Here is a 14,126-nt window from a genome sequence, read left to right on the forward strand (position 1 = left end):
TAGAGCGCTAGCCTTGAGCTGAAGAGCTGAGGGACAGCACTCAGGCCAAGAGTTCAGGCCCCACAACCAGACGCCCCCCCAAAAAAATAAAAATAAAATAAAGATTCAGAATCATTGGGCCTCAGCTGGATCCCAGGAATCTATATGTAACAAGCTCTCTAAGATGATTATGACACAAATGGGTCCACAGACCACCCTCAAAAACATGAAACACTGCAATATTCCCTTTTGGATTCAAGTGGACAAAAAGACAGTACTATGTCAACTATATTGTGGGGAAATGAGGCCTAATATGCCCTGACTCTTCCTATTACCCCCCCATCCTGATGAAGAAATAAAGAATCACTACTACTTTCTCCTTCTGGGGCCTTACTTTATCAAATCCAGGTGAGGAGAATTTTGGAATTATTACTTACCTGATTGTCTGGTCAAAAGAGGCACTAAGGATCTGACTGCTATCTTTGGAAAAGCTTAGACAGGTGACACCTTTACTGTGTGCCCTTTCAAACCTCCTTAAACACTGTCCACTCTGAATCTTCCACACCTTTAAAAACAAAAAACAAAACTTGTAAATGGAGTGTTCCACTATAGTCCAAAGAACAATTAAGATGCTATACTCACTAATGTACCAAAGCAGTATTAAGATTTTTTTAAATTTTATTTTATTTATGAACATACTGTACAGAGGAGTTACAATTACATGGGCAGGATAATGCGTACATTTCTTACCAAGCATTGCAGCCTCCTCCTTTGTTTACCCTTCACATCCCTTCCCAGCCTCCCCCCTCCCCTACACTTAAAATTTTTTAAGGCCAGTGGCTAGGCTACTCCTGAGTAGCCTAGTTACTCAGGAAGCTGAGATCTGAGAATCAAGGTTCAAAGCCAACTCTGGTAGGAAGGTCAGTGAGACTCTTATCTCCAATAAACCATTCAGGAAAATGAAAGTGGTGCTGTGGCTCAAGTGGTATAAAGCTAGCCCTGAGCTGAAGAGCTGAGGGACAGTGCCCAGGCTGAGTTCAAGACTCACAACTGACAAAAAATAAAAAAATAAAATAAGGGCTGGGAATGTGGCTTAGTGATAGAGTGCTTGCCTAGCATGCATGAAGCCCTGGATTCAATTCCTCAGTACCACATAAGCAGAAAAGGCCAGAAGTAGCACTGTGGCTCAAGTAATAGAGTGCTAGCCTTGAACAAAAGAAGCTCAGGGACAGTACCCAGGCCTTGAGTTCAAGCCCCAGGACAGGCAAAAATAAAATAAAATAAAATGGTTACTTAGCAGAGACCATTGCTATATCTAATCTAGCCTGTGGAACAGTATAAGCAATTAAATAAAACTATAACGTAAATAGCTATTATTTCCTTGAACACACTCACACACACACACACACACACAATTAAATAAAACTATAACGCAAATAGCCATTATTTCCTTGAACACACACACACACACACACACACACACACACACACACACACACACACACACACACACACACACACACACACACAATTAGAAGGCAGGCACAAGAAGCTCACACCTATAATCCTAGCTACTCAGGAGGATGAGATCTGAGGATCACAGTTCAAAGCCAGCCCAGGCAAAAAAGTCCGTGACAATTTTATCTCCAATAAACTACTCAGAAAAAGCTGGAAATGACACTCTGGCTCAAATGGTAGAGTATTAGCCTTGAGCACAGAGGCTCAAGGACAGTGCCCAGGACCTGAGTTCAAGCCCCAAGAACAGCAAAAAGAAAACAAAGAAAATAGAGCCAGGTACTGGTGGTTTGTGTCTATAATCCTAGCTACTTAGGAGGCTGAGATCTGAGGATCTCAAAGCCAGCCCAGTCAGAAAAGACCCTAAGACTTTTTTTTTTTTGCTAGTCCTGGGGCTTGAATTCAGGGCCTGTGCACTGTCCCTGAGCTAGCATTCTACCACTTGAGCCACAACGCCCCTTCAGGCTTCTGTTTATGTGGTAAGGAACTGAACCCAGGGATTCATGCATGCTAGGCAAGCACTCTACCACTAAGCTACATTCCAAGTGTATCAACCACCCCCCTCTCCACCCGCAAGACTCATCTCCAACTAACCACAAACAAATCTGGAAATGAAGCTGTGGCTAAAGTGGATGAGAACTAGCCTTGAGCAGAAAAACTCAGGGACAGCACCCAGGCTCTAAGTTCAAGCCCCAGGACTGGCACACCAAAAAACAAAAAAAGAAGAAAAATATCAGGAAGTGGAAGTATGACTCAAGTGGACAAGTACCAACTTTGAGGGAAAAAGCCACGTAAGTGAGAATGTGAAGCCCTGAATTCAAGTCCCAGCACTAGCAGAAAAAGGAAGAGGGGAGAAAAAACCTGACTGGCCAGAGCAAGATCTAATACCATAAAACAACAACAACAAAAGAAAAATCAAAGTACAATACATCATATACAGTGATCTAGAACAGAACCATACATGGGAAAATTTTGGACTGAAGTCCCCGATCTATCATTTACCACTATGTGACCTAACATTATTGGAGCACTCAAGGCAGTTATTAGAACTACACAAGAAACAGTAAAGTGATCAGCATAAAGTTGAAGTTCATTAAGTAATTATTACTATACTGAAGACCATGTGTACATATTTCTTAAAATTTCTATATATAAGAGTTCATGTCACTAATCCATACCTTGATTTTTCCATCTTGGGCTCCAGTTGCTAACATTTCTGTATCTCTGCTAAAACACATGCAGAGGACAGCGTCATCCATCATCATGAAGTTATCCTGTGCCTGGTATTTAAGATCCTAAAAGAAACAATGCTTTGCAGTTATCAAAATAACACAAAAACCAAGGCCCCAGTGAGCACATGAATGACTAGAAATTCACTAAAAGCAAGATCATGGAATGTACTTACTAGAAATCTCCAAAGCAAGTATCAGTGTCATGTACATATGTTCATAATGAACTGGGAATAAATAATTTTACATAACTAAAACTAGTAGTATTTAAAAAACTGTCAAGAAGAACTCTCGAGCTCAAGGGTCAGTTTCAGAAACAGTTAAATCCTATTTAAAAAACAAACATAATATTCTAGGTCTTTTCTAGGAAGCATTTCCCCAGTTTCTATCTTACATCTTTTAGTTTTGTTTTTTTGTAAGCTGATACCGAGACTTGAACTCAGGGTCTCATGCTCTCATTCAGCATTTTTTGTTCAAATCTGTTGTTTCACCACTTGAGGCACACCTTCAGTTCTGGCTTTTGCTGGTTATTTGGAGATAAGAGTCTCTGATCCTCAGATCTCAGCCTCTTAAGTAGCTAGGATTATAGGCAAGAGACACAGTGCCCAGCAAATACTGAATTTTAAATTAAGTGGATCTAAGTTGGAAGCCAGCATAGGCAGAAGAGTCCATTAGACTGACTCCATCTCCAAACTAATTAACAAATAGTAAGGTTGGAGTCATGGCTCAAGTGGTAGAGCACCAAGGGAGCAAGCAAGCCAAGCAAATGCAAGGTCCTGAGTTTAAACACCAATACCACCAAAATAAAAAGGTCAAGAAGGATTCTGGGGGCACAATGGCAGAATGAAAGCATTCTATTTTTTTTTTTTTTTTGCTAGTTAGTCCTGGGCACTGTCCCTGGGCTTCTTTTTGCTCAAGGTTAGTGCTCTACCAGTTGAGCCACAGCTCCAGAGATTTTCCTACCCAGGCTGGCTTTGAACCATGATTCTCAGATCTCAGCCTTCTAAGTAGCTAGGATTACAGGCATGAGCCACCAGCACCCAGCTTACATCTACCATTTACACTCCATGAATGAGAAGAACCTGGTGATATAAAAGTGACCAGATTCTGAAGAGGAAACCACAAGGTGGAGAAGACCAGGAAACTACAGAGAAGCAATTTACAGGAGTAGAAAATCAGCAGGGAGTTTGGATCCGGATTTTGGCTGTCCTGGCTGGGAGAAGAGAAACCAAAGATTGGAATACCAAATAAAATCACAGTCCCACCAGGAGAGCACCAAATTTTGTAGCAGGAAAAGCATAAAACCTGAAAGGCTGTGCTGTGCTGGGAGACAGTGACTAATCTGTTATGAGAGTCTGGAAAACTATTTCGTGTCCCCCATATCCCAGAAAGCAAGAGAGTCGGCAGCTTGAAACATTTTCTCTAGGAGCCCAGGGACAAGGAACCATGGCAGTTTAACAACCACAAGACACTTTGCTATAAACTTGGGTATAAATAAGTTACAGAGTATGAGGGGAGGACACAGTGATGGACCATTGAGAGAGGAACTAGCTGAGCAGTTCAAGCTGCAAGAAGTTATGTTATAGCTTTGAGACTTGATGCTGGAGAAGCCCAACAGGAGGCAGTACTGGAAGATGAGAGGATAGGGAGTTCCTGCCAAGACAAATAGAAGAGACACCTGGGTGATGGCTGCAGGTCTCATCACAGAAAAGCTGCAGTACTCTAGAAACCCAGCATACACATAGGACTTGCTGCCAAGCTACAGCAGATCAAAACATCTGGCACAGCCAGACTCATGCAAGCAAAGCAGTCTTGAGATTCCCTGCTATGTAAGCAATGAAGCATCAATCACCAACTTGAACTCTAAACAAAGGCAATGCCTCCATGTAAGGTTTTTCTAAGGGAAGCAAAGTCCTCACACTCAGACCTAAAACAGCTTCTTGCACACTGCTGAGAAGTCCATATATAAATAAATATATATGTGTGTGTGTGTGTGTGCATATAAACATAGAAAAACTGAAAAATTCACATTTTGTTGTACATGAATATTGGTCTTTGTGCCTATTCTGTTTTTTAGTATAAATTGGATAAAGACCTTTAACTCCCATAGCATAGGACTGCTTGCTACTCCCTACTATTTAATTTTGTGTTTTGCTTGTCCTTCTCTTGCTTTTCTCCAAAGTCATCATACCTAAATCCTAATACCCTTCACTATTTTCTTGCAAATCATAGTACCATTACCTTCCTATATCCCCTTCCCACTTATACCATCCTTCCATCTTCAAGCAGAACCCTTCTTTTACTTATACTCTCTTCTACTCCTGCCACTCATCCCTAATTCTACCTCATTACATTCTACACTCACAGCTAGTAACTAAATCACCCGAACATTATTAGGCTTGTTGCTGGTATTATTATTGTTGTTGTTCTTTATCACTGGCAACTTCTGGGTTTTTAATCTGTGTATATTTACCTAAATAACTTTCCTCACTTTACCTTCCCTACTCAACATAAAATTAACTAAATTTTTCTTTACTTACCTCACTCCACCTTCTCATTAACCTCTCCAATAAAGCTAAGCTCTTACCCCTATCCACCCTCTATAATCTTAATAGTTTTATTCCAATACAATATATCCTCTTTATGTCCTTCCTAACTTAACTTCCTTGGGCCAGGAAGGTGGCTCAGTGGTAGAGTGCTTGCCTTGCATGCATGAGGCCCTGGGTTTGATTCCTCAGCACCACAGATGCAGAAAAAGCCACAAGTGGTGCTGTGGTTCAAATGGTAGAGCGCTCACCTTGAGCTGAAGAGCTGAGGGACAGCGCTTAGGCCCAGAGTTCAAGCCCCATGACCAACAAAAAATAAGTAAAAAAAAATAAAGTAAGCATCTAACTTAACTTCCCTGGTTAAGGAAGGTCTTCTTAGAGCATGAAAATACACCTTGGGTTCTACATTCCTTCCTCTAAAATGATCAGAGCAGATCTGTCTTCATTAGAGATGGTCACAAAAACATAGCTAGGCACACTGGTGGTAACATCTGTAGTCTCAGGAGACTGAGATCTGAGAGTCACAGTCTGAAGCCAGACCAGGTATTAAAGTACATCAGATTCATATTTCTAATTAACAGCAAAAAGCTGGAAGTAGAGGTATGGCTCATATTGTAGAGCATCAGCCTTGAGCAGAAAAAGTCAAACAAGATCACAAGGCCCCAATACTAGCACAAAAAAATACAAGCAAACAAAAACTAAACATAAAAGATACAAGTACTAAAAGAATGTATAGAAGAAAAGTTGAATAAATTTGATACGAAAGAATTAAGCCAATAAAATAAAGCCATAGCAAAGTCAGAAGACAAAATCAAAATTGAAAAATATTTGCGATACACATTTTGATTTCCTCAAAACAGAAAGAGCTCCTTAAAATCAGTTTTTTTTTTTTTTTTTGGGGGGGGGGGTCCGGTCATGGGGCCTGAACTCTGGGCCTACACGCTCTCCCTCAGCTCTTCAGCTCAAGGCTAGCATTCTACCACTTGAGCCACAGTGCCACTTCCGACTTTTTTCTTTTTGCTTATGTGGTGCTGAGGAATTGAACCCAGGGCCTCATGCATGCAAAGCAAGCGCTCTACCACTGAGCCACCTTCCCAGCCCTAGTTTTTAAAAAATTGAATAGGAAAATGATAAAGGATACTAACAGACTTCACAAAATAGGAAACATTGATGACTATTCACATAAACTTCATTCATAAAATAAATACAACTAGTAATACAATTAGGTTAAGATTAGAAATCCTCTTGTCAGGCGCCAGTGGCTCATGCCTATAATCCTAGCTACTCAGGAGGCTGAGATCTGAGGATCATAGTTCAAAGCCAGCCCAGGCAGGAAAGTTTGTGAGACTCCTATTTCCAATAAACCACTAGAAAACCGGAAGTGGTGCTGTGGCTCAAGTGGTAGAGCACTCGCCTTGAGCTGAAGAGCACAGGGAAAAAAAAGCCCAGGCCCAGAGTTCAAGCCCCACGACTGACAAAAAAAAAAAAAAAAAAAAAAAGATTAGAAACCCTCTTAAAGTGACTGGGTACATATGGGTTCAACCCATACCAAAAAAATGTTTTAAAGTAATTATTTCCAAAAAATATTATAAAAATAAGGAGAATAGCATGTATAATAAATATCCTATCATCCATATAAAATCTTTGGTAAGAATATAAATTACTTACACACATACAGAACATTCTAGGAAGAATAAGAAAGTATTAACCTGGCAATCTAAGGAAGAAAAATGACTGCTAAAGGACAGAAAGTGAAGAGTCAAAACTCTTTACTTAAATGTTATGCCACTTTTTATTACCCATTCAAAGTAAATTTTGTAAAATATTCTTTCAATTCTTATAGATAAAGGTTTTCCCTGAACAATAAATTCAGAATTTAAAATAGCTTTAGTTCATTTTCAACATAGTGTCTTGTGAGTATTACTGGCTGCATTAGTTCACTCTTTTTTTTTCTTTTTTTCTTTTTTGCCAGTTGTGGGGCTTGAACTCAGACTGGGCACTGTACCTCAGCTCTTCAGCTCAAGGCTAGCACTGTACCACTTGAGCCACAGCACCACTTCCAGCTTTTTCTGCCAGACCCAAGGCCTCATGCATGCAAAGCAAGCACTCTACCACTGAGCCACCTTCCCAGCCCCTAGTTCACTCTTTGTCCCACCATTTCTGTGCTTCCCCTTTTCCTCCTCAAATCAGATTAACTTATATACAAGACAAAAGATGCAGAAACAGCCGGGCCAGTGGCTCGAGCCTGTAATCCTAGCTACTCAGGAGGCTGAGATCTGAGGATCATGGTTCAAAGCCAGCCCGGCAGGAAGTCCATGAGACTCTTATCTCCAATAAACCACTAGAAAACTAGAAGTGGCACTGTGGCTCAAGTGGTAGAGTGCTCGCCTTTAGCTGAAGAGTGCAGGGACAGTGCCCAGGCCCAGAGTTCAAGCCCCCACAACCGACCAAAAAAAAAAAAAAAAAAAGGTGCAGAAACAAAAGATGAAAAAGAGGGGAGAAAAAACAAAAAGTAAAATAAAGGAGAAGGGGGAGCCAGAAGGAAATAAGCGAGGGAAGAGGTAAGACTGTTCAAATAGAAATGTACTCAATACCTGACTTATAGCTCCTCTGTACATCACCTTTCCAATAAATATATAAGAAATAATTTTTTAAAAAATAGCTTTAGTTTTTAAATTATAAAATACATGCTCATTACTTAAAGTCTCTTCCTCAAATAATCTACCTGAGAAATAAGACATAGATAATTAAAAGTAACTTTTCTATAAGCTAAAACATATAGAATACTTTACCTTCCTGATTTTTCCAGTAGTAAAGTTCCATACTTCAATAAATCCATCAACAGACCCAGTGACCAGATATTGACCATCTGGAGAAAATCTAGCACATTCCACATGTGATTTCTGACCAAACTGTTTTAAAAGAAAGAATGAAACATGAATTTTTATCTCATGGCCTTAAAACAATTCTTGTTTTAGCCTTTTGAGAAACCTCACCCTGTACAAGTCATAGCTGGCCCAAAGAATTAGGTATTTCTATATCTTGACATCAGACGCTGGTCTACTTTTTCTGACAAGTTTTATGTCTAAATGTTCAGATTAAGATACATTTTTGACTTTGAGATTATTTCCAAGGAAAGGGGAAAAAACAGAGAGATTTGCTACAATCAGCTACTATTAGTGTGATTTTCACCCTCAGCATTGCCAAAACATAGTATGTGTTTTCCTACACTAATTTGTAAGCTTCCTATCACTTTTTTATGACTTTTATTTAATCATGTGATACCAAATTCTTTTTTTTTTTTTTGGGGTCTGGTCGTGGGGCCTGAACTCTGGGCCTGGGTGCTGTCCCTCAGCTCTTCAGCTCAAGGCTAGCACTCTACCACTTGAGCCACAGCGCCACTTCTGGCTTTTTTCTTATGTGGTGCTGAGGAATCGAACCCAGGGCCTCGAGCATGCAAGGCAAGTGCTCTACCACTGAGCGACCTTCCCAGCCCCGTGATACCAAATTCTAAAAGTCCTAATTTAAACCTGATAGACTGTTTACTCAAGAAAATGCATTTGATGGTCCAGTAACATAAGAAAACTATAGGAACTTAGACAAAAATGGAAACCAGAAAGGTCTCATGTGTATTTCTTTCTCAATACCAAAAATGGAAAATAATTATGGCAAAAAAAATTAGTCTAGCAGCATAATTATAATGGATTTCTACTTTACTTGTCTGAATGTTTCCACTAGGACAAATAAAGGTATTGCTCAAAAATAACATTATATTCAAGTTAGAACATATAACTGAGGAAAGACAAAGTCAAAATGTTTTCGTTTTTTCTTTTTTCTTTTGGGTCGGGTCATGGGGCCTGAACTCTGGGTCTGGGCACCATCCCTCAGCTCTTCAGCTCAAGGCTAGCGCTCTACCACCTGAGCCACAGCACCACTTCTGGCTTTTTTTCTTTTTGCTTATGTGGTGCTGAGGAATCAAACCCAGGGCCTCAGGCATGCAAGGCAAGCGCTCTACCACTGAGCCACCTTCCCAGCCCACAAAGTCAAAATGTTAAACCAAGTCAATGACTGGAACAACAAGATAGCATACTTTTAAATCCATAAATTATATAGCACAAACCCGGAGAGAAGCTCCGATAATTTTGTGAACTGTAGCAATTACTTGATTTGCACTTTGTCCCAGAAAAACCTCAGACTAAAATAAAAATACAAGGGTTGTACAGTTTAATTGTATAGCACTAACCTTAACCTAGTAGGTGTGAGGCCTTAAGCCTGATCTCCAAAACACACACACACACACACACACACACACACACACACACAAAATCAACAGTAAGATGTTATCTATCACATAAAGCTACCTGTTTTACCATCCATGGCATGAAGGAGGCAAAACAACAAATGCTTCTACCAGAATCTAGAAAGTTCACAGTTAGTACTAGGTTTAACCAGAGTTAAGGATTATTACATGTGGGATTATTGAGAGGAAATGTAATAGCAGATGATCCAACTATCACCTTTGTTTTCATTTTTGGTCAGTTGTGGGGCTTGAACTCAGGGCCTGGGTGCTGTCCCTAAGCTCTTTTGCTCAAAGCTAGTACTCTACCACTTTGAGCCACAGCTCCACTTCCAGTTTTTGAGTGGTTAACTGAAGATAAGAGTCTCACAGGCATTTTACTGCCCCAGCTGGCTTTGAACTGTGATCCTCAAATCTCAGCCTCTTGAGGAGCTAGGATTACAAGCGTGAACCACCAGTGTCCAGCCTAAGTATCACATTTTTATCTACTTGGCTATACATTTAAGTTGTGTCACTACCGGACCACAGCAGTATCTTCAGTGGACATTAACAGCAACCTTCAGTGTTATCAGACTTAGAGTTCTTCACCCAGGCCCTGTGACAATCTGTATACAAATGACTACTACTGACCAGCTTGAGTGTCTGAGGATACTACCTTAATATGCCTGCTCAGCTGTGTAGGAAACTTTTCTTCTTCCACATCTTTGACAGCTGCTTTACCTCGAAACAAATCTATGGTCATACCAGGAGGAAGCAACCCTTGGTGCTGTTGCCACTTCAGCGCCTATAAAAACAAAAGTATAGCAACTATTAAAGTGCTTTTAAGCCCTGGTCATGATTACTCAGATAAAACTAAGCTTGAAAGGATGAGGTCCAGAGGAAACTCAGTCTTCTACACACTAATCATCTTTGGTCATCCAACACAACATAGAATGTTCAAAAACACACCCTGATTTGAGTCAGAGGAGACTCAGAGTCAAGAAATCTATACCACTCCTATTTTCCTTATAAGCATAGCTCTGTATTATAAACAAAATTTGGAAAAATAATTTCCTATAGTACCAATACTAAAAATACCGCCAGTCTTCTTCCCCTTACATAGTGTTTTACTGCCCTATTAGTAATTATATGTATAATTTTATACTTTCATTTTTAACTTCCATCAGGTCACACTGTGACATAACTATTGTTTCAATGGTTGTAAAAATTCACATGTCTAACTACATGTTTCTGTTTATTTAATCTATCTACACTGCTTCTAACTTTATACTCATCTAAATAATGTTGTTTACTTATACTCACTTATAACACTTTGTATTACCTAAATAATTCAGTTATCTATAAAGATAGGTTCTTTTTTTTCTTTTTCTTTCTACCAGTAGCTGGATTTAAACTCAGAACCTTATGCTCTTGCTCGGCTTTTCCACTCACGGCTGATGCTCTACCACTTAAGCCACACCTCTATCTCCAGCTTTTTGCTGGCTAATCATATCAAGGTCCCAAATACTTGTCTGTTCAGACATGATCCTCAAATTTCAGTCTCCTAAGTAGCTAGGATTATAGGCATAAGACACAAAGTACCCAGCTACTGCTGCTGCTTTTTTTTTTTTTAAGTCAGACTTGCTATGTAGCCCAGGTTGGCCTTGAACACAAAATTCTCTTGTCTCAGCCTTTAGATGTTAAGATTACAAGCATATGCCACCACACCTAGTCTTATTAAGGCTTTTTCAATTTTGACAATATCCCTCCTCAACAAGTGTATTCCTAGAGAAAAGTTACTGATTCCAAAAAAAAGAACATAAATGGTTAAGACTCAATAGATAGCCAATCATGGTGTTACTTACCTGTAATCCCAACTGTAAGGGAAATATGGAAGGAAGACTGAGGTTCAAGCCATACCATAGACAAAAATAAGAGTCCTTACCAAGAAAAAAAAAAAAACCACTAAAAGCAAAAAGGGGTTAGGGGTACGGCTCAAGTGGTAGATCACCTATCTAGCAAGCAAACCCTTATTCCTCACATCTTATCAATTAATGTGGAAAACACAGGTGATTATTTCTATTCTCTAGAAAGTCCATGAAACTGATAACAAAGGAAGAAAAAGTAATATAACAAGCCAGGCATGTTGATGCATGCCTGTAATACTAGCACTTGGGAAGCTAAGGATCACAAGTTTGAGGTCAGCTGAGCTATATAGCAAGACTGTCTCAAAAAAAAGTATAAAAAATTGTTTTAAAAAAAAGATAAAGAGGGGCTGGGAAGGTGGCTCAGTGGTAGAGCGCTTGTCTTGCATGCATAAGGCCCTGGGTTCGATTCCTCAGCACCACATAAGCAAAAAGAAAAAAGCCGGAAGTGGCGCTGTGGCTCAAGTGATAGAGCGCTAGCTTTGAGCTGAAGAGCTGAGGGACAGCTCCCAGGCCCAGAGTTCAGGCCCCACGACCAGAACCCCACCCCCCCCAAAAAAAAAAGAGAGAAAGGAAGAAAAAAACAGCAGAAATGTTAAAATTCAGAAACTGGAAAGTGAATGGGATAGTGGCAAACAAGAACTGAGAAAAGTGAAAGTCAGGTAATATTCAATATGGATAGAGAAAACACAAGAATCAAATCCAACTTTATCTTCTAAGTTACTAGATGTGTTACTCCATCAAAATGCATCCTCTGAACTACAAAAGGAGAAAAATAAGGATCCACAAAATAGGACCCAACACCAAAGCCCACAACTCTCAGTGTAAACACAAAAGAAGCTCACACTTGTAATCCTAGCTACCCAGGAGGCTGAGATCTTAGGATCCCAGTTTAAAGCCAGCCCAGGCGCATAGTCCATGGGACTCTTATCTCCAACTAACTAGTAAAAGCCAGAAGTAGAGCTGTGGCTCAAGTGGTAGCGTATTAGACTTGAACAAAAAAGCTAACGGACATCTCCAGCCCCGCCCCCCTCCAACACATAAGACAAAAGAAGTTCTAGTATAGTAACTGTTAGAATTCAAGAGAACTAATCCTAATGAAACAAAAAAGGTTTAGGAAGATGATGATCTAACGGTAAAAGGTAAAAAGGACCTTTTATAATTCTAACAGGAAAATTCATGCTGAATTAGATATTAGTGGAAAAACAAAACAAAAAATAAAGCAATTATTGCAATCCATTAGGAAAATTGAAATAGAAATATAATTATTTTAAGAATAATAGGCATGTAAAGATAGTAAACAATGAATACTGGTTTAACTGTTTATTATTTAAGAATAATCTCTTAATGAATGTTAGCAACTGATGTTTACCAAAAAAATCAAGTAATAACAGTATAAAGAATATTCAGCTTTAGAGGCAAATGCCAGGAGACTAGGAGTAGTTGTAGAAATAAATACAAGTCAGAAAAAGTACATAGGTAGCACTACTCCAATATAAGCCCTGAAGTATTAGGTAAGATACATTTAAGCTGGGTGCCTGTGGCTCACACTTGTAATCCTAGCTACTAAGATGGCTGAGATCTAAGGATCATGGTTCAAAGCCAGCTGGGGCACAAAAGTCCGTGAGACTTTTACCGCCAATAAAATATTCAGAAAACCAGAAATGGTACAGTGGCTCAAGTGGTAGAGCATTAGCCTTGAGCTGAAGAGCTGAGGGACAGCATTCAGGCCCAGAGTTCAAGCCCTATGACCGACCCCCCCCCCCAAAAAAAAAAAAAAAGATACATACATCTATTACTTTGATTAAAAAGAAAAAGCAACATTTTTTGTGTGTGCACCAGTCTTGGAGCTTGAACTCAGGGCCTGGGCACTGTTCCTGAGCTTTCTTTTGCTCAAGGCTAGCACTATACTACTTAAGCCACATTACTACTTCTGGCTTTTCTGTTTATGTGGTACCAAGGAATCAAATCCAGGGCAGCTTCATGCATGCTAGGCAAGCACTCTACCACTAAGCCATATCCTCAGCCAAAAAAAGCAACTTTTTAAAAAACACAGGAAAAATAAGCTCCAAGTTCTACTGAAAAATAGGGTAGCATAAACATAATGTACTGTATATTTCATAGGAGATAGAAGATTTTGAATGTTTTCACTACGAAGATATGAGAGAAGAAATGTTGAATAGATGTGTATATATGTATTAAAGTATCACATAGTAACTTCATATAGAGTATTTTATACAAATATAAAATTTTATATACATATATGCAGTATTTTTATGTGCCAATTAAAAAAGCAAGTTATGAGCTGGGGCCATGGCCTAGTAAACACAAGGTCTTGAATTTAAACTCCATACTACCAAAAAAGAAAAAAAAACTTACTTCCAAATTTCAGAATCACAAACCTGAGGTTGGGGTATAGTTCCATAGCAGAGCATTGGCCTAACATATATGAAGCCATGGGTTCTATCTCTAGCACAACAAAAAATTAAAATTAAAAAAAAAATCATTAGAAATCTATAACAAAGAGCTTCTGGGTTTTTTCCTAGTTGCGGGTTTAACACAAAGAATCTATTTACATTTCTGCCCTTTGTTATTTATAAAACATCTATTACACCAGGTAGCTTTATGCCAACAACAAAGCTAAAAATACTACCAA

General features: G+C 39.3%; 1 protein-coding gene across 1 annotated transcript in view; it reads right to left on the reverse strand.

Moving 5' to 3' along the window:
• Smu1 (SMU1 DNA replication regulator and spliceosomal factor) overlaps positions 1-14,126 on the reverse strand; it is a 40,227-nt gene that overhangs the window by 17,994 nt on the left and 8,107 nt on the right. The window contains exons 5-8 of the mRNA XM_070008682.1: positions 10,222-10,350; positions 8,062-8,181; positions 2,673-2,789; positions 417-544 (exon numbers count right to left, since the gene is read on the reverse strand). Coding sequence (XP_069864783.1) covers positions 417-544; positions 2,673-2,789; positions 8,062-8,181; positions 10,222-10,350 — 494 coding nt within the window. The remainder of the gene's footprint in view (positions 1-416; positions 545-2,672; positions 2,790-8,061; positions 8,182-10,221; positions 10,351-14,126) is intronic.

Source organism: Dipodomys merriami, unplaced genomic scaffold (genome assembly GCF_024711535.1).
Source record: "Dipodomys merriami isolate MVZ:Mamm:240054 unplaced genomic scaffold, mDipMer1.0.p SCAF_11, whole genome shotgun sequence".
Lineage (NCBI taxonomy): Eukaryota > Metazoa > Chordata > Mammalia > Rodentia > Heteromyidae > Dipodomys > Dipodomys merriami.